Source organism: Herpailurus yagouaroundi, unplaced genomic scaffold (assembly GCF_014898765.1).
Source record: "Herpailurus yagouaroundi ecotype Mexico unplaced genomic scaffold, PumYag 161, whole genome shotgun sequence".
Classification (NCBI taxonomy): Eukaryota; Metazoa; Chordata; class Mammalia; order Carnivora; family Felidae; genus Herpailurus; species Herpailurus yagouaroundi.
This window is the reverse complement of record NW_024412402.1, coordinates 1,798,151-1,822,658: the sequence shown is the minus strand read 5'-3', so window position 1 is coordinate 1,822,658 and position 24,508 is coordinate 1,798,151. Positions and strand designations below refer to the sequence as shown.

The window sequence follows — 24,508 nt, the reverse complement described above, 5'->3', positions numbered from 1 at the left end:
TGTAAAGCAAAATCTTAACAAAAAAGGAGAAAAGGACCCACGTGCACTTCTTTCCCCAGTAATTTGGGATTTTTGTTTACTGTAAGAAATTATGATAGTATGAACTCCCAAAAGATAGTAATAGTTTTATTAACAGCCAATCAAAGTTATCATTAGTGAGTAGTAATACATATGAAAATAAAGGTCGATGATTCTAAGCATCAGCTTCCACAATCATAATGGCCACACATACATGTACACATGCTCACAAGAGTTTCTACAAAGTAGGGTATGTGTTAATGACCACACAATTACCAACTGACTACAAGGATTCAGATAAAGTTAATTTGTTCTGCTAGAGAAGATGTTCCTATAAACCACTAACTCAAATATATAAGGGTCAAATTATCTCTCACTTGTGATTAAGCAGAATAAAGCACAACTGAGTATAAAGGGCATCACAGGGATTGACCTACTCTGTTTTGGTCCAATGTGAAATCAAAGACCTCATGTACTGGAATTGAGCTAAATGACCACCCAAATGAGCAGAGTCCATCAGAGCATTTAATAATACAATGATTTACAAGACACAGAAAGGGATAACATATATACATACATATGCACATATATACCCACACATGTATATACACATATGTATGTGTAAGTGAGAGAGAGAGAGCGAGCGAGCACGAACACACGAGCTCTTTTTCTGGCACCTTATTCAAATGTGTTTTGAGTCTATTTTTCCCAAAATTGTATCTGCTTAGAACATTTTATTTTACAAGTTTTATAAAAGAAACAACGTTCTTTAAAAAGTATTAAAAGAAATACCTGAATTAGTCATTAAAATTCTGTCTCGAATTAACCTGTTATTTATTGCATTGAAAGTTTAAAAGCAACAAGTCTGACTTGTCTGAAAATTTTGATCTTCTTCTCAAGGTTCACAGCTTGCACAGGATGGGTTTATGATCACCCTTCATCTTAACACCCACTGCACAACTCTCAGTGGTCATGAGTCAGGAGGTAGAGACTGGCTTGCATCTGAGTCCTAGCTCTCTAACAGTGTAAGTACATTTGAATTAGGTTCTAATTATTCAGGCAACCCATGTTCACAACCACCAAATACAATATTCACCATGACACTGCCAACAGTGAAGCTGTACCAGAAATGCTGTTCTATAAACTTGGTATAAGTTAATGGATTTGTTTGTAGTGGTGATGAATAAACGAGAAGGGGGAAGGAAGGAGCAGCAATCTGAAGAGCCCTGGGTGTCATGGGTGCATTCAGTCTGGCAAAAATTTAAATCAGTAGAGTGCAACTCCACTCTATTCTATGGGTACAGTCTCTGTGTTTCAATTTTTTTTTTTTAACGTTTATTTATTTTTGAGACAGAGAGAGACAGACCATGAACGGGGGAGGGGCAGAGAGAGAGGGAGACACAGAATCATCAGCAGGCTCCAGGCTCTGAGCCATCAGCCCAGAGCCCAACGCGGGGCTCGAACTCACGGACTGCGAGATCGTGACCTGAGCTGAAGTCGGACGCTTAACCGACTGAGCCACCCAGGCGCCCCCAGTCTCTGTGTTTCAAGAAGGCTATGACTGACACAGCATTAACATGTAAATGCTAACTTTAAGAATGAATATACCTGCATTTGCTTAAATATTCAATAAATATTTATAAGCATTTACTACCTGCCAGCTACTAGGAAAACTCTCAATTCCTCATCTCAAAGAGTTTACAGGTTAGCAATGAGAGTCAAAACCACCAAGAATTAAGGCAAAACAGTGTACAAAAAGGTAGTAGGGCAGAAAGAAATGTCTAACTCTGCCTGAAGGGGGCAGGACAGTCTTCAAAACAATCTTTTTAATGTTTATTTTTGACAGAGAGAGAGAGACAGAGTGTGAGCAGCGGAGGAGGACCGAAAGAGGGATACAGAATCTGAAGCAGGCTGCAGGCTCTGAGCTGTCACTAAAAAGCCTGATCCAGGGTTCGAACCCATGAACCATGAGATCATGACCTGAGCCGAAGTCGGACACTCAACCGACTGAGCCACCCAGGTGCCCCAGGACACTCTTCAAAAAGGAAACAGTACCTAGAAGGAAGAAGCAGCGAAGGTGAGGACATCCCACGGAGAGGGGAAATTTGTATAAAAGAAGTAAAGGAGAATATGGCATGTTTAACTGATCTGCATGGCCAAAAATAATGGTAATCTACTTCATAATAGTTCATTCATATGAAAAGACTTTATTACTGGGATTATGGTGATTTACAGAAACTAATAGGAAATTAACACTATTCTGTATCTGCCAATGATTATATATCTAACTGGTCTGTTTCTTAGTACCTACTGTAAGATGAACTAAATGTAGACACTAAGAGCAATTTCATGAGGAAATCTGTTTACGTGTAATTTCTGCTTTAGGTTTTAAGATTCTCATATGTGAATACTCTTTACTGCCTTGGAAATGAGGTGACCGTATGGCCCAATGCTTAAGTATTAAGGCTTTGAAGTCCTGTGAAGTAGACAGGAGTCTAGGCTCTGCCATTATCCTAGCCATGTGATCTTGAGAAAGTTGCATAAACATCCTAAGCCTCAACTTCCTCATTTACAAAATGAAGATAATAATACCAGTTAACTCACAGTGCTATTTGTGAAGATTAAAGCAGTAATGCACAAAGAGCATTTAATCACAGTACTTGTAACATAGCAGGCAGCAATGAATGACAGCAGCTACTACTGTTATGCTTTACAATGTTCACAAAAATTGTACCCCAAACTCACGTTCCTATTACGATTCTTAGGTATGCTACAGGAAAAAGAAGGGATATTCTTTGTAAAAATTGCTTGATATACTTAACACTGGTGCTATTGAAACTTTCAATATTACTTGGGTTTCAGTCTTTAAAAAGTATTGAGATTGTGACTGAGAGCATAGTGTCAATAACTTCCTTATTCCTGTGATACCTTAAATAAATCTAAGAAAATTCTAAACTACATGCACTGCTCTTTGTTATTTCCTATATTGTTATACTGGGGGAAGGGACTTTAAGGGAGAATGAAAAACACACACGTAAGCACCCAGAGACCTGGGGTCTGGCCAGGTTTTCTTGTTATTTAACTGTAAGATCTCGGAAGAATCACCTATTCATAAAAACTCTTCACTTCCTCACATGAAAAATAATGATTTGGAATAGAAGAGTCTTCTCTTCAAAGGTCTGTATTCTGAGATGAGGATAGGGAGGTGGGAATGGAGAGTAAGTGTTTACTGGGCACCGATTTTCATCCAGGCTGAGAAGGTTCTAGAAATGGGTACTGGTGGTGATTGCACAGCAGTGTGAATACAATTGATGCCAAACATTACACTTAAAGATGGTTAAAATAGTGAATCTTATGTGTATTTTATAGCAATAAAAAATATTTTAAAAGAATTTTTAAGTTTGTGCCTGTATCCCAGTAAGCCATTCACTCACCCATTCAGTCAGTCATCAAATATTTATCAAGAGCTCATCATGAAACAAGCACTGTGATGGAGACACCATGAACAAGACTTAGAGCTGAGCAGGAAGACACATACACAGACATGTATCCAAGAAAGTGCCATGAACCATCAGATGCTTTATACAGGAGAATGGAGTGCAAGTTATAAAAGCAGAAGTCCATTTTACCTGAGGTGATCGGAAAAGTCCGCATAAAAGGGAGAACCCATAAGCTGAGTCTTAAAAGAACACATGTATTCACCATGTGGAAGAGATCATAGCCAGCAGGATTCTTTCTCCCATACTTAACTTTAAATCTTCACGACTAGAGAACAATTCTCCGACAAGAAAACACTGAAACTATCTCTCAAGTGACCCAAGATAGTTAAAAGTTCAAATTTAGTAATCCCTTCTTCTTCATTACCAAGAAGGATAGAGAAATAAAAGAGAGAGAGAGAGAGAGAGAGAGAGAGAGAGAGAGAGAGAGAGAGAGAAGAGAAAGGAAAGGTAGGGAGGGGTGGGGAAGAGAGAAAAAGGAAGGGAGTGAAAAGAAAAGAAGAGAATCATTATATTAATATTCCCACAAACCAAACCAACACTAGAATCACAGTAAAAGCTAAACTTCCTTGGGTATTCATTGTTCACTTAGGTAGATATTAATGGGAAAAAAGCATGTCATCTAAAAGACTCAGTGCTATTTATTTAAAAAGGAGAAGGACAGCATAATGGGTCTTATAATAGCACTAAAACAAGGTACTATTTGAGCAATTTGCCTAGAGAAACAGAATGACTCATTTAGGGCACCATTAAATAAGTGATTATATCAGAGCAGCAGAGGGCACCCTAGAAAGGTTCAAGTCCCTTCAGATGTGAGAGCAATTTACTTTCACAGAGGACCTTTGCTTTCTCTGGGAACTGGGACTATAAACAAACTTACGTTTCCATTATCTTGTTTTTAATTTTATCAAAAGTTCTTTGGTTTAAAATAAACTGACCCTCTGAAGCCCTTGAAATTCTAACTGTATTAAAAACAAAGAAATGGACCAGTAAAATTTCAATACTATGAAATGCCAGAAAAAAAAAAAAGGAGGGGGGGTGGTGGATGGAAGGTTTATATGAAATACACAGAATGAGGAGAAATTTTCCCCAAAATCAAAATTTTTAATTTAGTGTCAGTCAATAAAACACTACCAAAAAGAAATAAAAACAAAGGCTTAGGACCTAGGAATGACCATTACCAACATTTATTAACTTGTATTAGTAGCTCTGTAAGGAAAGATAATCCTTTAAGACATGGGAGAAAACAAAAGAGTTATCCACGAATGTTGAGAAAGGCTGTGGATCCCTATCAGGAACTGCAGTGAGTACAACGCATACATTTTTGTTAGGTATCTCGGCTCAGATCAAGATTACATGGGACCACAAAAACGTAAGCATGATTAAAAGTGACTATGTCATATACACCCTTCATTTTATATGTGGCGAGAAGAAGCCAGAAAGGGAAACGACATGTCAGGTGTCACCCAGCAACAATGGACACAGCCTACCTTCTAGTGTCAGTTCAGAGGTCTACCTTAACTCATCGGATTTGCTATTAGTCTTTTCTATGAACAGCTATTAGCCCACATATATAAATCAGGTTTCTTTTAAAGAAAAACAATATAAAATAAAAGGGGTAAAGAGTAACATACTGAAGCAGCATGGGGCAATAACAGTAACAGGATCCAGAGAGCTTGAGTAGACATACTATTTCGGCCACCAAGGAAGCCAGTGATGGGAGTAAGTCATTTACTTGCTGTTAGCCTTAATTTATTTGAGTACTGCTAAAATATTAAGTATATATTTAAGTAGAACCATTATTTCAAATAAAAGCTTAGTATACATGAAGAAAAACATGGAGCTGCTCTGACTGAAGTCAAAATGGTAGCCCAGAGTCCTGCCCCACATACCTCCAACAGACACCTAGGCTATTCGATGTACTACTTAAAACTCAAACTACTGGAGCAGGTCAGTGGAGGCCATCCTCTTAAATGTCATGAACCAAGAAAAGTCCAAAAAGATTTTGAAGGATTGACTTTGTCGAGAAATGATGATTCTTAAAATCATCGTTATATTTCATAAATAAAAAGACAATCCAAAGCAAAAACAATAGAATGTTCTACCAAAGTGAATAAATGCAGCTTTGCTATGTGAAACTATCAGTGGCTAGAAAAAAAAAGATAATTATAGACCAAAAGATTGGAAAATCACTCCAGACCATGTCTCAGGTCTACTCATATTCTAAAGTTATACAACTCCTATTTCTTTGCATCCTATGTCCTCAAAGAACTAACTGAGACCACCTGAGGTATCCAAAGAAGTGTTTTCTAAGACCACTATTTGTTAAGCAAATAAGTAAAGTGTCCCAGGGTCACTAAAGTTAAAAAAAAAAAAAAAAGCAATAAAAACTAGAGAAAAATTAAGCTAAAGTTTACTAGTATAAAACTTCACACTCATAGGGCATTTTAGTTATTTTAATAGAACTTTCCCCAAACCTAAAAAATAACAACTACCAAAGCATGTGTAATATACTCAAGCAACACCTAACTTTCCATCGTTTAAGTGCCTGTGAGCTATTTCCTACTCTTTATTCCTTCATAGTCATTGTTCAGTTTTATCAACCTCATACTTCTGTTTAATAAATTCTACTTTCTTTTCAAAAGCAGCATAGCACAGAGATATTTCCGGGGATCTATTTCTTCAAGTTTCAGCACTGTTGTTCTTTTCTTTACGTTTCTGCATAATCACTGCAGACACTGGAGGTTAGTACAAGCACTTGTGACTATCAGAGTAACAGGAGGGAAGCTGAAGGAAGGGGTGAGGCTGCATTTCCAGGATTATGGAACCTCCCTGAACCTCAAGAGACATGTGGTCTATTGATCATTGCTACAACTGCCTGTTTCATCTCTTAGCTTAAAATTTCTAAGTTATAAGAACACACACATCCTGTCAAAGTAAAAAGTCCATTTTGCAGTTCAAATATTTCTCTGCTGAACAAAGTTTTGATACTCACAACACTTCCATAGTCCAAATCATTAAGTACTGGGTTCCCAGAAAACCTCAAGAGTTTGAAGTTCATGTTTCTTTCCTACTCTTGGCACCGCACATAACATTTTCTAGGCAAGTCGTACATCTGCCTTTTAACAAAGAGTTCCATCAGAATGCTGAGAGGTCCATTCCGACTGGGTTTCACTGCCCTCCATCTTTCAAACAACTTTTCCTAGTAATATTTTCTATGTCGGAAGAGAGAACCACCAACCATCATTTATAAAACTGAAACCACACATTATCATTAAGCTTTCACCTTTTTGGGAAATAAAAACAAATCCATTAATTTTCACTTGAATGCTTTTTTTTGCCAGTTAAAAAATACGTATTCTGTCGTCTACGTTCCTCCTTGTATGGTATGCTATTTGCCAAATGGAGCGCAAAACCAGGCACAAAGAGCCACGGGCATCTCCCTTTCTCACACAGTCAGTGGCCTGCAGACTCTTCACAGAGCTCTGGCCAGGTGACACTACACGTCCTGGCACAGTAGGTCTGAGAAGACCACTTCCTCTCACCACTAAGGCATCATCTAGATATCTTGCAGGCTGAGTAACTGAAAGATGCTCTAGCCTGAAGGTGAACAAAGGGCCTCAGAAGACAGAGCCACAAGTCACACAATGATTACATGGAAACATACTCAAGAGGGGATAAAATCTACTCTAACAATGACTCATCCATCATTTAAAGCACACGCACAAAGACAATAAGGAAATCTGGTAATTCACACCAGGCATTTCTTCTTAGACATTACAGAAGATAGGGCCATCACCCCTTTTTCCACCGTCTCTCTAAATTAGATCTTCTGGTTCTATTTCCAAAGGGCACCTGAAAAGCCACGAGATTCTCCATCCTGGCACTTTCATTTGAAAAGAAGCAGGGCACAAAAAGGCTGACCCAAGCTAACTCCTCAGGCTCCGACGGTCAGCCTGAATCTGCCACCGCTGCCAGCCCTTGCTGTCTCACGGGAACGCTGGAGGCCTGGCTACAAACAGCCGTTTGCCCCTCTGCTAGAATCACTCCTACAGGAGGCCTGCCGCCTCGGAGCACGCAGTCAGGGTCGTGAAAGGGAGGCAGTTCTACCACCCAGAGCGGGAGTGAAGCATACCCTCTGTCTACTGAGCACTTCTGGCCGAGCAGCAGAGCCATGGTGGCCACAGAGCCTCTTCTGTTTGTTTCCAGGATGAGCCTTACTGGTCAGACAGAAATGAGGTGTCTTCATTTCTTGTCACATGCCAGGAAACAAACAGATGATGAAAATTTACGGCGGTAGAAAGTGGAAGGGTGGGCTGAGCTGGAGGAGTTCATCTTAGAGAACTGCCCCAATAGAAAAACCGAACTGACAGTGTTTCCAGCTTTATGCTTAGTTCCCCGCTGGCACAGTACCAAATCCAAACGCATACACCAACTCCCAAAAAAATAAGAGGCACAAGAGGCAGGCCCACAGGTGAGAGCAACTTCTTATGATTTAAACCACTACAACAGGTGAAGCACACATTGTCAACAACAACAACAACAACAACAAAAACATTTTAGTAATATACACGAATATGTGTGAATCCACACAAAGGAAATACAGTAACCAAGCTTTCTTTTGGCTCCAGATTACATCTTTCATTTCATAATTTTATATGCAGAAAAGAGAGCTTCTCAGTGAAATAAAGTAAGTTTAGTTTTATGATGAACATGCAATATTCATAAATATCAAATGCTTTTGTTAGATTTAAAGTTTTCTTCTTAAATTTAAATTTTTCCCACGACAGCCCCTAAGATGTAATTTCTATGCCGTGACAGTTCACGTCTGCATTTTAAAAGCATATGCAGAATCCACCACCTGATTTCGCAGTCAGGCCACACACACAATGGCTCTCGTTTTCGGGCACGTCTGAAGACAGAGTGATATTTAATACTGAATATAAACAGTCTTTTCATCTTACTCTGCAGAGTAATTGCTTCCCACTTCAGAACTATAAAATGAGTTATCATCTCTGACTTGCTCTCTAAGTGCTATGGCCAGCATGGAAAAAATGACAAAGAATATTATGGACTTACTCAAGGGAGTCAGATCTTTGCTAACTGCCAAGAGGAAATCATGGCTAGTCAGGCATAGCACAGTGAGATACGGCATGAGAAATAACATACGTTACCGGGTCCTGGTTCTAGCAAATCATTTGTGCTCAGTGACCTCAGAATGTAGAAGCTGAACCATTCTCAGTGTCCAACACACCAGATAAAAACTATAGCTGCACATGGATGGTGTTCACAACAGTACGTACATAAGCGATACTGTGCTGTCTGTTTATAGGATACACTAAAGGTACCCGATACGGAGTGCTCTCCCCTAGCTTCTAGGAGTTGAAGTGAAGCAATCAGTGCTCTCAGAGTCATCTACTATGAAGCTGGGTCCACACAGCTGTCTGCCTGGTCAAAAGACGACAGAGTGTAAAATCCTGCCAAGCTTGGTCCACAAAGCCAACCTTCTCCCGTATTTAATAGGCACAAAATAGAATGGGAAAAGGTGGCGGGAGCAGTAGGGCAAAGGCCAGCAAACAAATTATCTTATGCATTTTTCATCCTGCATCACAGAGGAAAGAAATAATTGGGAGAAAGTAAATGACAAGGACACATGGACTTATATCCAATTTGAACGTCATGACATACAGATAAATATAAAAATGCATATGGACAAGCAGAATATTTAAATCCCATTCAATGTTACCAACATTTTTCTCATAAAAAATATCAATCCTTACCTTTGCTTGTCTCTTACTGGCTTCTCTTCTGGCTTCCCTTTCCTTCAGTCTTTTCTCCTACAAGAAGAAGGGGGAATTAGCAGCATATAAACTTGATTACATGTAAATCAGACTATACATTCTTGACTTTTTTTTTTAAAGCCAACTGATAGCTGGCATTCATTTTTCAATAAATACTTACTGAATGCCCTCGATGGAAATGGCATAAGTTATCATAATCATTAAGATGTGGAGACAGACCACAGTTCTACCACCTGCTAGCTGTGCAATCTGGGGCAACTTATTTGCATTTTGTAACTCTCATTTTCTCACTGAAACATGAAGATAACAAGAACACACATTTCCTAAAACTGGTGTTAAGAATTATATAAAATACTATACATAAGTGCTTAGCACAATGTCCAATGTATAACTGGTACAAAATCAATGTCAGCTATTAGAATAAATAGGAAAAAAATGCATTCATGGTATTTCCCTTTTTCTCTATCTAAAGCAAAATCTATAAGGATATGAAATCTGTTCTTAGAAAAGTGGCTACATTTTCTCAAACAGATAACAACAGAAATTCATTCCTACAAAGCTTGTTATTTTATTATATTGTTTTATAATTGCTCCGTTAGTTTTCCAATGATTGTAAGTAGGCACAAAACACAACACTGACATTTTTTAAAGTAAGGAAAAAATTAGTATGCACAATAAATTAGTATGCACAATATTAAAATTCAAAACAAAACAACCCAGCTAAAGTTGAAAATAGTTTTCTTTTAAATAAAAACAACCTCTTTTTCCCTTCAAAAACAAAGTGTTAAAATAATAAAAAGGCTTGTCTTGGGAAGTCTGAGTGGCTCAGTCGGTTAAGTGTCTGACTTTGGATCAGGTCATGATCCCACGGTTCATGAGTTCGAGCCCCGTCTCGGCTCTGTGCTGACAGCTCGGAGCCCGGAGTCTGCTTCGGGGTCTGTGTCTCCCTCTCTCTCTGCCCCTCACGTGCTCACACTCTGTCTCTGTCTACAAAACAGGCTACAAAATAATATTAAAGAAAAGGATTTACAACAACTAATCATCACGCTTAGTTTGAGAGTTGGCTCTAGTTTGTGGATGCACGTATCTGTAATATCATCCCTCTTCTCTCTTACACACACTTCAGTTCTATGTCCTACAAAAAGAAGTTTCTGGGTTTTTGAAGGTCACAGTGACTTTCAAGTGCTATGCTCCTCAAACTTATTTTAAAACTAAAGCTACATAAAATATAGGCGTGCAAGACATCAGATAACAGGGGCGCCTGGGTGGCGCAGTCGGTTAAGCGTCCGACTTCAGCCAGGTCACGATCTCGCGGTCCGGGAGTTCGAGCCCCGCGTCGGGCTCTGGGCTGATGGCTCAGAGCCTGGAGCCTGTTTCCGATTCTGTGTCTCCCTCTCTCTCTGCCCCTCCCCCGTTCATGCTCTGTCTCTCTCTGTCCCAAAAATAAATAAACGTTGAAAAAAAAAAATTTTTTTTTAAAAACATCAGATAACGAGAGTGATGAAACTGAACTTTTATAAAAACATATGCCCATTAACACACCATTATTACACTGTATTTCTTACAAACACTAATACCTCTGAATTAAACAGCAGTATACTAGGCATTTTACATAAACTTTTTTTTTTAATTTTTTTTTTTAATTTTTTTTTTCAACGTTTATTTATTTTTGGGAGAGAGAGAGACAGAGCATGAACGAGGGAGGGGCAGAGAGAGAGGGAGACACAGAATCGGAAACAGGCTCCAGGCTCCGAGCCGTCAGCCCAGAGCCTGAGGCGGGGCTCGAACTCACGGACCGCGAGATCGTGACCTGGCTGAAGTCGGACGCTCAACCGACTGCGCCACCCAGGCGCCCCTTAATTTTTTTTTTTTAACGTTTATTTATTTTTGAGACAGAGAGAGACAGAGCATGAATGGGTGAGGGTCAGAGAGGGAGACACAATCTGAAACAGGCTCCAGGCTCTGAGCAGTCAGCACAGAGCCCGACGCGGGGCTCGAACTCATGGACCATGAGATCATGACCTGAACTGAAGTCGGACGCTTAACCGACTGAGCCACCCAGGCGCCCCTTACATATACTTTTTAAGCTATTTAAAAAAACTTTGTAAGTATTATTCTTTCCATTTTATAGATGAAAAAACTGAACCAAGGTGATTAAGTAACATCTGGGATCACGCAGCCAGCCAATGATGAAGCTTAGACTAAAACCAGGTCTAAGGAGCCAACATCCTCACTCTCTCAACCCCAGGACACATCCCCCCCTTCCCTCCTTCAATTCCAGCACACCTCTCCCCACTCTCCCCTCCATTAGAAAGCATAATTGTTTTGTGGATGCATAGTGTTTTTGTCTTATCAACATGTTTAAGACAAATATTCCATTTCTTTTTTTATTAATAATGGTCTGCTACCATATGGGTCTTTTCATCCTAATAACATTTTTCCCCCCCGATAGCATTTTGTGGACATTATCTAATTAATTTTTGCCAGTCTCTGTGCAGAGGGGGAAAAAGAAGATAATTAACCACATTTAACAGTCACACAAATTTTTGTTGTAATTATTCAGTAACTGGCCTTCTCCCAACGCATTAGAGGATCTGAAAATGGCACTTCAAAGTTCCAAACAATAACCTCAATATGTTCACATGGGAAAAACCCTTTCTATTCAAGTAAACATAATTTCCACTCTGGCCCTTTTCGTCTAGTCATTTTAATCTAGCAGAAAAGAACATATTGACAATTTTCCACTGCTAAGGAACTCCAGTATTACTTCGTTATCGTCAAGGAAGGACATTATAAATTTCAAATTTTACCTGGCCATCAGAATTCACATGGGCATACAAATGGGCTAATTTTTCCTTGTAACATTTCTACCACAAGTCCCAGATGCATGAGGGACATCCAAAACCTTTAAAATAAGGAGTGACCACGAGCAGGACATGGAGCTTAAGTATAAATAAAAAGAACTTTCAATACTCGGTGAAACATAAGGAAAATTAGAAAACTTTTCCTTCTTATCTTAAAAAGCTATTACCACTCTACCTGAAAAGAGGCAGGAGTAAACATCAGTCTTCAAACAGAGGAAAAAACAGAAAGTAGAATTTACGGTAATCCAAAATTTAGGAAACAGATATAAGAAGAAAGTACATTTTTTCCTTTACTAAGGCAGGAAAAATTTTCTTTTTAAAAATATATACATATGATTTATAGATGTTAAAAATGACAAGACAAAAAGATAAAGGTTGAAGTACAATGACTTTTATTTTAATAAAATAATTAAATTGTATTAGACTGAGCAATTGAGGTTCTTCTCCCTCTCTCTTAATTTTTTATGGTTCAAATGCTTCAAATCCTTTATTTTCCTATTTCACTTTTGAGGACACATTGGTAGCAAAAGCTATTTTCTGCCACACAAAAATAAGGCAACGTCTTATCTTTAGTCTTACCATCCTACAAATGATTAAATGTAAGAAGAGCGTGAAATTCAATAATAGAAACCAAATACACAAGGGATAGGAAAACAGAAAAATCACATTTCAAGGTACAAAACACCCTCTTTACAGATGTTATTATACCTCTTCTGGCTTCTCACAAACTATAGATCCCTAGCTTCCAGAAAAGCAAATACCATGAAGCATGAATTTCATCAGCAGCCAGGACTACGTTATTTACATCATTTCATTCTATGGCAATCTTGGAAATTCACAGATTTGGAAATACAACTCAGGAGCTAGTGGAAGCATAAGCTATTTGAATGAGTATCAGGTGACTGTGTCAGTTTGGTAAGGAATCAATTTCCCAGCTGTCAGAGAGAGCAGCAGGAGACATCTATCCTTCTCTCAGTATTACATGAACCTCTTTTTCAGGGAAGAAAATTGGCTCAACACAAGTGAATAAAAGAATGATTACAAAGATTTCTGGCCCTGAAGACACCCCCTACCCTACAACAACAAAATCCCAGTTAACCTAAATCCTTCCCAGGGACTCCGAACAAAGCAAGTTTCTCTGATCTGTTCCCTCTTCCGTATATAAATCTGTAACAACTCCAACAAGGATATGAAGACAGGGAGAAAAGTAAGTATATCTGGAAACATCTGCTGAGCTACTATGTGCCAAGCCCCATGGCGGGCTTCTAAGGGTTGGCCAAACAGTCTAGTTCCCCTGGTCTTTTTAGTCTATGACCTGGCCTTGTCAGACATATTGATTACATTAGCACCAAGCTCCGCCCATGTTCCTTAACCACAATCTCCAGCCATTAACCATCAATCTAACAACCACCACCTCACCTCTCAAACATCATATGGTGTTTAGAAAAAAAAAAATCGCATGATCCCACTTTATTTCAACAATAAAAAATAGAGATGATAAACAGCTCAAAGACTTGCCACGCAGTTGATGAGATCTATGCAATTTTGAGTATTTAAATGTCTTATTTTGGATGCTGAATATGAAGGAGGGCCCATGTATCAAGCTGCTGAACTGAGTATCACAAAATGGTCTAAGCTCTTTGGAATATAAAGAGAAACCTCTCAGGCAGACATCTCTAAATCAGAAAGGTTCCACAGTAACGGGCTGGCTCCTTTTCTAAATAGATTTTTTTTTTTAATGTTTATTTATTTTTGAGACAGAGAGAGACAGCATGAATGGGGGAGGGTCAGAGAAAAAGGGAGACACAGAATCTGAAACAGGCTCTAAGCTCTGAGCTGTCAGCACAGAGCCCGATGCGGGGCTCGAACTCACGGACTTGGAGATCATGACCTGAGCCAAAGTTGGACACTTAACCGACTGAGCCACCCAGGCGCCCCAGAGCTCCTTTTTTATAGTACACTTTGCTGTGATGGTAGTAGGAAGGGCTGAAACTGGAAAAGGGATGGGGATATACAAAAAGAGGATCTCTTTTCCTCCCCTGAAAGTAAGCTTTATTCATTAAGTCCAATTTGGAATTAAGCACCAGATGTTTAGTCCCTTATTCTCATGATGACATTGCTGACAACAGTAAAATTTCTTAAGGTCATCTGAGCCAGACCAGTCTTCGACAAGGCCTTAGGCTCTTAGACTCACAATTACTTAAAAATGGACTCTGGTGTAGTAATTATATAGATATTGAATGAACACTCAAGCAAAGACATTATTAGTATTGGGTCCTAAACTAAGCTACTAACCACCACGCTTACTTTATTCCTTAATGTATTTGACAACAATGGCCTTGCTCTGGAAACATGAACAATTTCCATTATTTGTCATTCCTTCCTCAAAATCCTCCACTCCTATTCTCACCCTTTCATTCACTGTTTCAGAGTTAGCTGTTGTAAGAGAATGCCTGATGGTTTAAAGTAGTTCAAACAGAACGAACAGTTAAAAAAAAGAGTCTGTACAATAACAAAGACCTTGGGGTAAGAGCCCCAGGCCTGCCATTTGTGACTCATGGGACCATGGAAAATTACTTGATCCTTCCTTCTAAGTCTATTTTATCATCTGTAATTTGAAGCTAGCTCACTTTTCTCAGAAGTTAACTGTTAGCACTAATTCAATAACACATGCAAAGCACAGCACTGCAGATGCCTGATTATTGCTCCCCTCCTTCCTGATATCATATACATTTATGTTTTAGATATGTGGACTCAATGGCAACTCAATTCCGTGTCAACAAAGACAAAAAAGAAACAGACTTCCTGAAAAGTCACTGGGGTGCCTGGGTGGCTCAGTTAAGCATCCGACTTCAGCTCAGGTCATGATCTTGCAGTTTGTGAGTTCGAGCCCCGCGTCGGGCCCTGTGCTGACAGCTCAGAGCCTGGAGCCTGCTTCAAATTCTGTGTCTCCCTCTCTCTCTGCTCTCCCCCAACTCTCACTCTGTCTCTCTCAAAATATTAATAAACACTGAAAATAAATGAATAAATAAATAAAAATAAATATAAATAGATAAATAACTAAATAAATAATAAATAAAAGGTCCCTTTAACTCTTTTCTAACCTTCCGTTCATGCTAGTAGTACGATCTTTGCAAGCAGTCCAAGCCCCATCCTGGCATGGCTGTGTTATCTAAACCTATAATCCGAAACTGATAAAGCACTCAAAGCAAATTTCCAGAAAATGAAAGAGAACTTCATGATGTATTGCTTCTCTCCACTCCCAGCTGTTCTAGCAGATATTATCAGCCTAAATACAAGTTATCTTCCAGAGCTAAGAATGATGACACACACCACAAAGCAGATTTTCACTCCATTCAAGTAAAAGACGTCTTTCACTGACGTGATCCACGGCCCACCTTTGAGGGTTCTGACTGAATGGCAAGAAAACACGTTGTTTCCATGCAAATGTACTGGTTTTGCCTTTAGGATATACTAGTTTACTAATGGCCTAATATGAAAAAAATTATAGCTCCTGCTATAATCTTACTTCTGATGAGTGGTTTCAAAAGGTTCAACACAGAAAAGAGTAACAGGCCTAGTTAAGTACAGCTTCCTATGAGCCGCCAGGGAAAGGTGAGGACTGGGAAAAAAAATAAATAAATAAATAAACAAATGAAGACTCAGCAAAGATAAATAAGGCTGCCGACTCAGTGACCAGAGCAGTTACACAAGGTCCCCTGACGTCCACAGAGTGGGCAGCTCGGAGTTCCAGGAGCAGGAAGCTAAATTTACTCCCAGGGACACTGTACCAGCTCTTTTGTTTGTGTTATAAACTAGTTAAAATTCTTGTTGCTCAGCTTCTAAACCTTTAGGACAAAGAAGATATTTACTTGAGCCACAGTAGAAATTACAGAGCTTTCAGAGTTTGGTAGATGAAAATATGAGTCAAGAATTGGTCTGTCAGCATGAAGGGTGACAATGAACAGCAGAGTCCTGTATCACAGAGACTGAGAGCACGTTCAAAACCAGGGGCAAATCTGGTAACTGTAAACAGCAGGAGCAAACAACTACTTCAAAATCATTAAGACAAAACCCACAGATATTAAATGTTACCCTTTTAAACCAGAATATAATCATGAAACATTGTGAACATGCTGAAAGAACATTCCTAAATTATGAAAACTCGTAAAATTGACAGGTATTTTTAAAAATACAGATTTTGTGGGGCACCTGGGTGGCTCTGTCAATTAAGCGTCTGACTAATGACTTCAGCTCAGGTCATGATCCCAGGGTCATGGGATCAAGCCCCGTGTCAAGTTCCGCACCAAGTGTGGAGTCGGCCTAAGATTCCCTCTCCCCTTCTCCTTCTGCCCCTTCCCTGCTCACACTCTCTTTCCCTCTCTCTAAAAAAAAGTAAAAAATAAATAAAATACAGATTTTGTAGAGTTTTCTTTTTACATGTAAGATTCTTTTAGGCACATCCCCTACTCAATTTTTTGTCAAGTTTCTTCATCTCTTTCTTCCTATCTTAAGTAAGTAAAGGTTATCCCCAGACCCTAAGTTAGTACTTCAAGAGTTCTTTAGGGACATACAATTCTTCTCAGTATTCTTCCAAAGAAATAACAAAATTATGAGGGACGACTTCAAGGGAAACATAATTACATTTGCCCAAGGTAAAACCTTATGCTAGAAGAACTAAGAATTGTCATTACAGTAAGTAATATACTCAATTAGGAAAAAAAATATGATTTCAAAACCAATAATGTATTCAGATAAGGCAATTAAGATAAAATAATCTGTGCAGGACTGATAATATGTTTCATTTCTAAAATAATATTTTAGTAACCACTGGAAAATAAGCAAATAAGAAGGAGGCCTTATCATCAAGGTAGAAACCCTTCTTGCCAGCAGGAAGAGATGACCAATTAAAATTCCATTTTCCAAACAAAAAGGGGTACTTTTATTCCCATATCCTCCCTATACACACAGAGCCAGAGGGGCCCCCCGACCATCTGGCAGAAACTCCCATTTCCCCCTTTACACAACAAGACAGTGCGATCCAAACTGGTGACTGGGAATCTCACCCGGACCAGGCAATGCCAGACTTAGGGCTCAAAGGCAAGGACTCCTCCTTATCACACTCCTCCTGCCAAATAAGCCAAATGTTCAAACTTGCCGTGTCTTCGAGGCAGAAATGCAGTCCACGGCAGCCTGGTGCGTGGCTGACCTGAGCACCTGCACTGTCTTAAATATGCCATTATAATAAACTTACTAAGTCTAAAGTGCTCAAACATGAAATCTTCTAATTTAATACACAAATACTTACATCTGTGTAAGTAATAATTTCTACTGATGCAAATACCGAGAAAGTAATCATATCCGATTCAGATAGCATTTACATTCAAGTTGAACAGACAGAACACTATTTTAGTTATTTCCTTGCACTTTTTTCAGGCTACACAACATTTTCAACTTCTGACATGGAAAGGATGCCATGGGTTACCTGTGTGCAGAATACAGCCATTCTGTGCAAAATCACCAGCTGTGGCTTCCTGTTAAAGACCCCTATCTATTTTAGTTAGAAAGGTACTGACTTTGAAACTAGTAGTATGTGAAGTTCTTGTGATTTCTCTCACAGCTGTGTCAGCCCAAACTGCTCTGTTCAACCTTGCCACGAGATAATCACAGCGATAGCTTAAATATCATATGCTACTTTTAACAATGGTGCAAAGAAAATGAATTATTTAAAAGCACAAAAGTAACTGAAGATGGAAATGTGCAGAACAATCTACATATAGTATACTTACCTTTCTTGTAACAAAGGGAGAAAATAAGGATCTGTATTTATTTCTGTTTACTTGCATTTGCATAAAGAAACGGCCAGGATACATTAATAATTAATAAAAATAGCTACCTGCAAGGGTAGGTATAAGTGAGAATGACAGGCATCGGCAGAAGCAAGATTTCTCAACATTAGCTTTTGTATGATCTTTATTTTAGAACAATGTGAATATATTATTCATTTTGAAAATGTTAACGTAAAAAAAAAGGTATAAAAAGCTTTTGTGCAGTGATGGAATATCCACAGTTAACTATGGTTTAATTATAATCTTCCAAGAGACAGAGAAACTCATGTATTTTAAGTATTCTCTCCTCACAAAGCCTAGCACACACTGTGTAATAAATGCACAATTAGTCAAACTGAAATTAAGTTTCTAAAGATTTCAGAAAAAATATTCCACAACCTGGATGCAGTAACTTCCACACATGAGAGGAGGAAGGGAGGGGGAGACAAGAAAGGGCAAGAGTGGGAAAGCTTTCCTTTATGTAAATGCCTCCTGCTGCCTTTACTGCTGGCTAGATTTAAAAAGATGGGGCGTCTGGGTGGCTCAGTCAGTTAAGCGTCCAACTTCAGCTCAGGTCATGATCTCCCAGTCCGTGAGTTCAAGCCCCGCGTTAGGCCCTGTGCTGACAGCTCAGAGCCTGGAGCCTGCTTCTGATTATGTGTCTCCCTCTCTCTCTGCCCCTCCCCGACTCGTGCTCTGTCTCTCTCACTCTTAAAATGAATAAATGTTAAAAATAAGTAACTAAATAAAGTAAGTCAGTCAGTCAGTCAGTCAGTCAGTCTAGGGGTGCCTGGGTGGCTTAGTCAGTTAAGCATCCAACTTCGGCTCAAGTCATGATCTCATGGTTCATGGGTTAGAGCCCTGCATCGGGCTCTGTGCTGACAGCTCAGAACTGGAGCCTGCTTCGGATTCTGTGTCTCACTCTCTATATCTGCCCCTCCCCAACTCGCACGCACACACACACACTCTCTCACTCTCTCTCTCTTTCTCTCACTCAAAAATAAACTTAAAAAAATAAACATAAAGGATAAAGGTCCTGTAGTTCAGTCTCCCCAGATAAGTACTCTAAGTGAAGTGTAAGCTGAAACGTGACACACTGCTGGCATTCTTAACATTATTAAAAATTTTAATAACATAATTAGTGCTAACTTTCAACTTAAAGTACTGTAATAAACAGCAATGCATGAAATGTTTTGTTTGCGTGATAACATTCTCAACTGCAAACAGTATATCTGAGGTTCATCTGTTCCCCACATTTCTGGAATGATTTTTTCACCTGCATTTCCATCCCTGAAGCTATCTTCAGTGTCTGCTTCTTTTTATTCATCAAACACTACTGCAAAGTGGCATCAAACCTTGAAGGAATGAGAACCATTGTTCTAGAAAAGTTTACTGAGCCACTCAGTCGTTATAAGGTCAAACAGGAGTCAAAAAACACAAAAATCCTTCTCAGGATATAGTAATGTCCACATCCAAAGGCTTACAAGTTCTTGACCCAGAATTTCATATTATGGCAGACAGCCTTAGCCATGATACTATGTTCCCCTCAAGTCATTCCTGTCTCAAGGGCATGCTAGAGAACCATCCTTAAAAATGTTAAATCTGTCTTATGTCATTAACTAACTCATTGACTTAGAGAAATACCCACTTTTATGGGAATTAAGTAGTCTGAGAAGACAGTAATGTCACTAAGTGACTGGAATGGAGTAGTCCATTTCAAGGATAACAGAAAACTACCAAGTGTAAGGCTAACAGTGCACATGCTATAGCACTCTCTCTTTAACAAGGTTAATTACTTTCTTTTTCTTTCTTTGTTCCTCTATCTCTCTTTCTTTTCTTTTTTTTAATACACTAAGTAAATCTTCCATGCATTATCAACTAACTGCTATGGGAAGAAATTCAATGATAAAGTTTAAGCTGAAACATTAATGTCACTTAAACAGGTCAACGGTGAACAGCCTGCGGTACATCCATACCGGGTACTCATACACACAACAACCTGGGTGAATCTACATAGAATTCTGCTCAGTGTAAAATGCAAATCTCAAAAGGCTACATACATATTACGATGCTTTAGTTACATAACATTCCTGAAATGGCAAAAATTCTAGAAATGGAGCACATGGGATGAGAGAGTAACAGAGTCAACAACATGTGAAATTATAATAATCTCAAAATCAAAGCTTTAACTAAAAAGAAATCACTAACATTATTTGGGTTACCTCAACCAAAAGTAGATGTGGGCAATGTTCTCAGACACCAGTCACTCCACAAAGATTCCACCAGCAAAATCAAAAAAGGAGACCAGATAAAACGACAAAATAACCACAGAAAAAGAAGCGTTAGAGAAAGCAAAGAAGACAGTAACATGGTTACTGATGAACAACTAATGAATATCTAGATATATTTAGGGACATAGTAAATGTCACTCAGTATTAATCCAAGATGGAAAACTTACCCGATGCTTTGCCCTGATCTTCTTCCTATACTCTTCTTTGTCAAATTTGTCCTCTTCTTGAAGCCTTTCCTTTGCTTTATCTAAGTTGATGCCCCCAGTGCTGTCCTCCTCCTCTTCGGCATCCTTGGAGACAGACTTCTGCATCTGAGGCCACTGCTGAACCGACTGCAGGCAGGGAAAAGGTTTAGTATGGTGCACGAAACAGGGAACATCAACAGAAAACCATTTCCCTTGGCAGAATGATTTTGAAACGGTGTATCTTCCCACTTTCTGCCTTACAACCTATATTTCTTCTTTATTTTTTTCTAAATGTTTGTTTGAGAGAGACAGAGCATGAGTGTGGGAGGGGTGGAGAGAGAGAAAGAGAGACACAGAATCCAAAGCGGCTCCAGGCTCTGAGCTGTCACTGCAGAGCGTGGCGCGGGGCTGGAACTCACGAACTCAGAGATCATGACCTGGGCCGAAGTCTGACGCTCAAGTGATTGAGCGACCCAGGCGCCCCACAACCTGTATTTCTTAAGCTTTCTAACAAACTTTAGAATTGAAGTGGGCAAACCCGCAAAAAAGACTGTCCCGGTCAGGATAAAGTAACGCTGCCATGATCCAGTGACGGCAGGATTAAAGGAAAACGCCATGAAATACTTTGGAGGAAAAGGTAGTTGCTTCAACATCATCTCAAACAGTGTTCTCAGTGCACTGTGCTCCACCAGCTCGGTTCCAAATCATCTCTGCCAGCGACTGCCAACACCCCCATCACTTCTCTCACCGTCCCCTGTGGTTTTACTTCCCTGTTCTTCTGACTAGAATTTACCTCCTTGAGGGCAGTCATCTATCTTGTTCATGTACTCTCAGAGCCCAGTACAGCATCTGGCACATTATCAGATACTCAGAATTGATCGATAAATCACCTAGCAGCCAGTACTACACATAAAGACTAAAATAACTAAGCAAAGAAAAAAATTAGTTTAGATTTCAGGAGCTGGCTCAAATCTATGGAATTTACACACACAGTTTATGGTTAGGAACACGGTAACACAGAAATCAGGGCAGAGATCTGGAGTCAGGGGACCTGGCTTAATGTCCCAGCTTTTCTGCTAGCCCGACTGCAGAATCCTGAATAAATTCCTTCATTTCTGGGCACCTGGGTCTTTTTCTGAAAAATAAGAAAAGGTCTATTGGACTCCGTAATCTTCCAGGTCTAACACTATAAAACTCAAGACAATTCAGACAAAACCTATTCTCTTATTTGAACGAGTGATTGGTTGCCAGGGGATTTCAGTAGCTGCCACCGTTTTGAAAGGCTGCTCATGAACGTGCAAAGAGAAGCTGTAGGCCTGCGCGTCACAGGTATCGCTGCCTCCTCTCACTCCTGTCACCGCCCACTGCGGCCATTCTTCCAGATGGGATCCCCGCAGCAGGGACCAGGGATCACGAATGTCACTGCCTGTGCAGCCACGATGGGAGGCCACGGACAACGAGGAAGGAGTGAGAGGGAGCAGGCATGGCATCCACGCTAAGACTCCTCAGCCCTGCCTCGCGACCATGTGAAAGAAGCTTCTGCATCTGTGGGCTGAATGCAAAGTTCTTTCAGAATTTTAGAGCAGAAGTTTCAACGTGGCTCAAAGCCATATGGAGCTCCTATCAGCAATAAGTTTACAATGAAACATTTTACAGTTAAGGGTTTATATTCTTCTTGGAGCAAAGTAATCTGTGTAGTTAAACTTACAAGCACAGTGAGGATCCTCATTACACGAACAGCACTAATCTTACTTTACAGTAAGCATCTGACGTAATACAACTATATTCTGGCTAAGCTCGCTTCAGATGCTGACCTCTTTTTAGTAATTTCATGAAGATCCATTACTTATCAATTCTATAGGCTTTGTCTACAACTTCCAACAACTTTAAATTGTGCTTTTTTCATGTGATTCACACACCACTTTACTCCCTGTTGTCAATGTAAATCTGGGTGGGCTTCTGGTGCCAAGCTCCCTTCCCCCGAAGTAACATCCACACCCGTTAACTCCACAGTTAAAACGTACTCTGGGTGCCTGGGTGGCTCAGGTCCAACTCTTGATTTCAGCTCAGGTCCTGATCTCATGGTTTGTGAGTTCAAGCCCCACACTGAGCTGTGTGCTGACAGTACGGAGCCTACTTGGGATTCTCTCTCTCTCTCTCTCTCAAAATAAATAAATAAACTTCAAAAAAAAAAAAAATACCCCAGTGTATGCAGCCTGTTTACACAACATCTGTATTAATGACAATGAAATACCTGATGTGCTACATGACGGTATTTTAAAAGCTGTTATTTTATCGGGATTTTAGAAAATAGTTCATCCATTTAAAAAACTTCTGGGTTAACTGTATGCTGGCTCTGTTCTCAGAGCTGGGAACGGAGTAGGGAGCAAAGTCAACAGACACCCTGCCTTGGGTAGCTGCCCTCAATTCCACTGGAGCTGAAGAAAACGGCGATAACCACGTAAACAGAGGCTGTCAAGCCACAAGAGCGCTGTGAGGAAAACAGAAGAAGACAAGGCAAGGAAAGGAGAGGACAGGGGGCATGGGGCGCTGAGCACTCTACCAGAAAGCACAGGAAACCTGGGGGGTGACACAAGTTAGACCCTGCTGTGGCTGCCCCCCAACATTACTCCTTACGTCAGTCACGGACTTTCCACATCTCTTTCCTCTTTAAAAACAAGGTTATGTGACAGAGGGACTTTTCACGAGCAAGCTTTCCGACTCTGCAAGTATGTATTTACACTAAGACCGAGGTAATGGTGACAAGAGAGTTGGGCACCTGCATCTGATATGATGTGAAAGCAGAAAATGCCCTCAAAGCCAGACCAGTAAGAAACACGCCAATACAGCATCCAGACTGAGGAACCGCAAAGCAGAGACTTTTGAGGGCCCGGAAAAGAAGCTGTGGCAAGTGGTTTTGTTACGATTCTTGCGTTTTGTTCCCACAGGACCTGTTGACGGACACTTTGACAGGAAAGTCTAATCTGTAAAAATGGAATTTAAAAAGTTCAAAACCAACTCTGTGTCATTAGCACCAACGAGTGTCCCAGTTTACTGTCAGTAAGGCCTTCCTGCTTACAGATGGCAGCTCACAAAATGCCCGAGACAAGAGAGGAACCGCCTTAGCATGCTTTAAAGAAACATTTTTTGGGGCACCTGGCTGGCTCAGTCAGTTAAGTGAGTTGAGCGTCCGACTTTGGCTCAGGTCATGATCTCATGGTTCTTGAGTTCGAGCCCTGAGTCGGGTTCTGGGCTGACAGCTCGGAGCCTGGAGCCTGCTTGGGATTCTGTGTCTCCTTCTCACTCTCTGCCCCTCCCCCACTTATGCTTGCTCGCGCGTGTGCGCTCTCTCTCTCACACAAATAAATAAACGTTTAAAAAAAAAAAGGAACATTTTCTTTCTCTCGTTAATGAATGTTAAGTCAGCAGGAGAGTCAAACTCTTTACACTAAGCAGAAGGTACCTCAGAGATGAAGCATTTAAGAATCTTACCTCCCCTTCCTCAGTAAATGTTATCTTCTTATTCACTTTAAAATTTCTCTTCATTACTTTTTTTGCTTCTGCGACCTTGGTCACTTTCTTCTTGACACTGGATTTAGAAGGTTCTTTCTTCTGTGTGAAAATACACAAACAACAGAGATTAGTTAAATGGCTGCTTTACGTTAGGAATTTCACTCTGGCAATACACTTTCTAAAACTGAATATATTTCCTGCTCACTGGCTAATAAGCACCAAAAGTACTGTCCAGAAATAAAGTTATTAGACTTTTTAACGAATGATACCCCCAATACTATAGGGGCTTAAGTGTAAACAAGATAAATGTTAGCCATAAGCAACCTTTAAAATTTCTTCCATTACTAAAACCATGCTATCCTGATAATGCTGAAGCAGCAGAAACTCATGATAATGTGACAAATGGGCATCCAAGGTAAATAAAGCTCTCTTCCAGCTAAAACACAGAACACATTTTTTAAATAGCTCTAATTCCAAGGGCAAACTTAAATTTTCAGAGTAGGAGAATGTT

The 24,508-nt window shown here is 39.8% G+C and overlaps 1 protein-coding gene across 1 annotated transcript in view; it reads right to left on the bottom strand.

Moving 5' to 3' along the window:
- The window catches only part of DDX10 (DEAD-box helicase 10), a 281,324-nt gene that overhangs the window by 99,797 nt on the left and 157,019 nt on the right, over positions 1–24,508 (bottom strand). The window contains exons 14-16 of the mRNA XM_040482918.1: positions 23,977–24,096; positions 20,467–20,631; positions 9,296–9,352 (exon numbers count right to left, since the gene is read on the bottom strand). Of these exons, the coding sequence (XP_040338852.1) occupies positions 9,296–9,352; positions 20,467–20,631; positions 23,977–24,096 (342 nt within the window). The remainder of the gene's footprint in view (positions 1–9,295; positions 9,353–20,466; positions 20,632–23,976; positions 24,097–24,508) is intronic.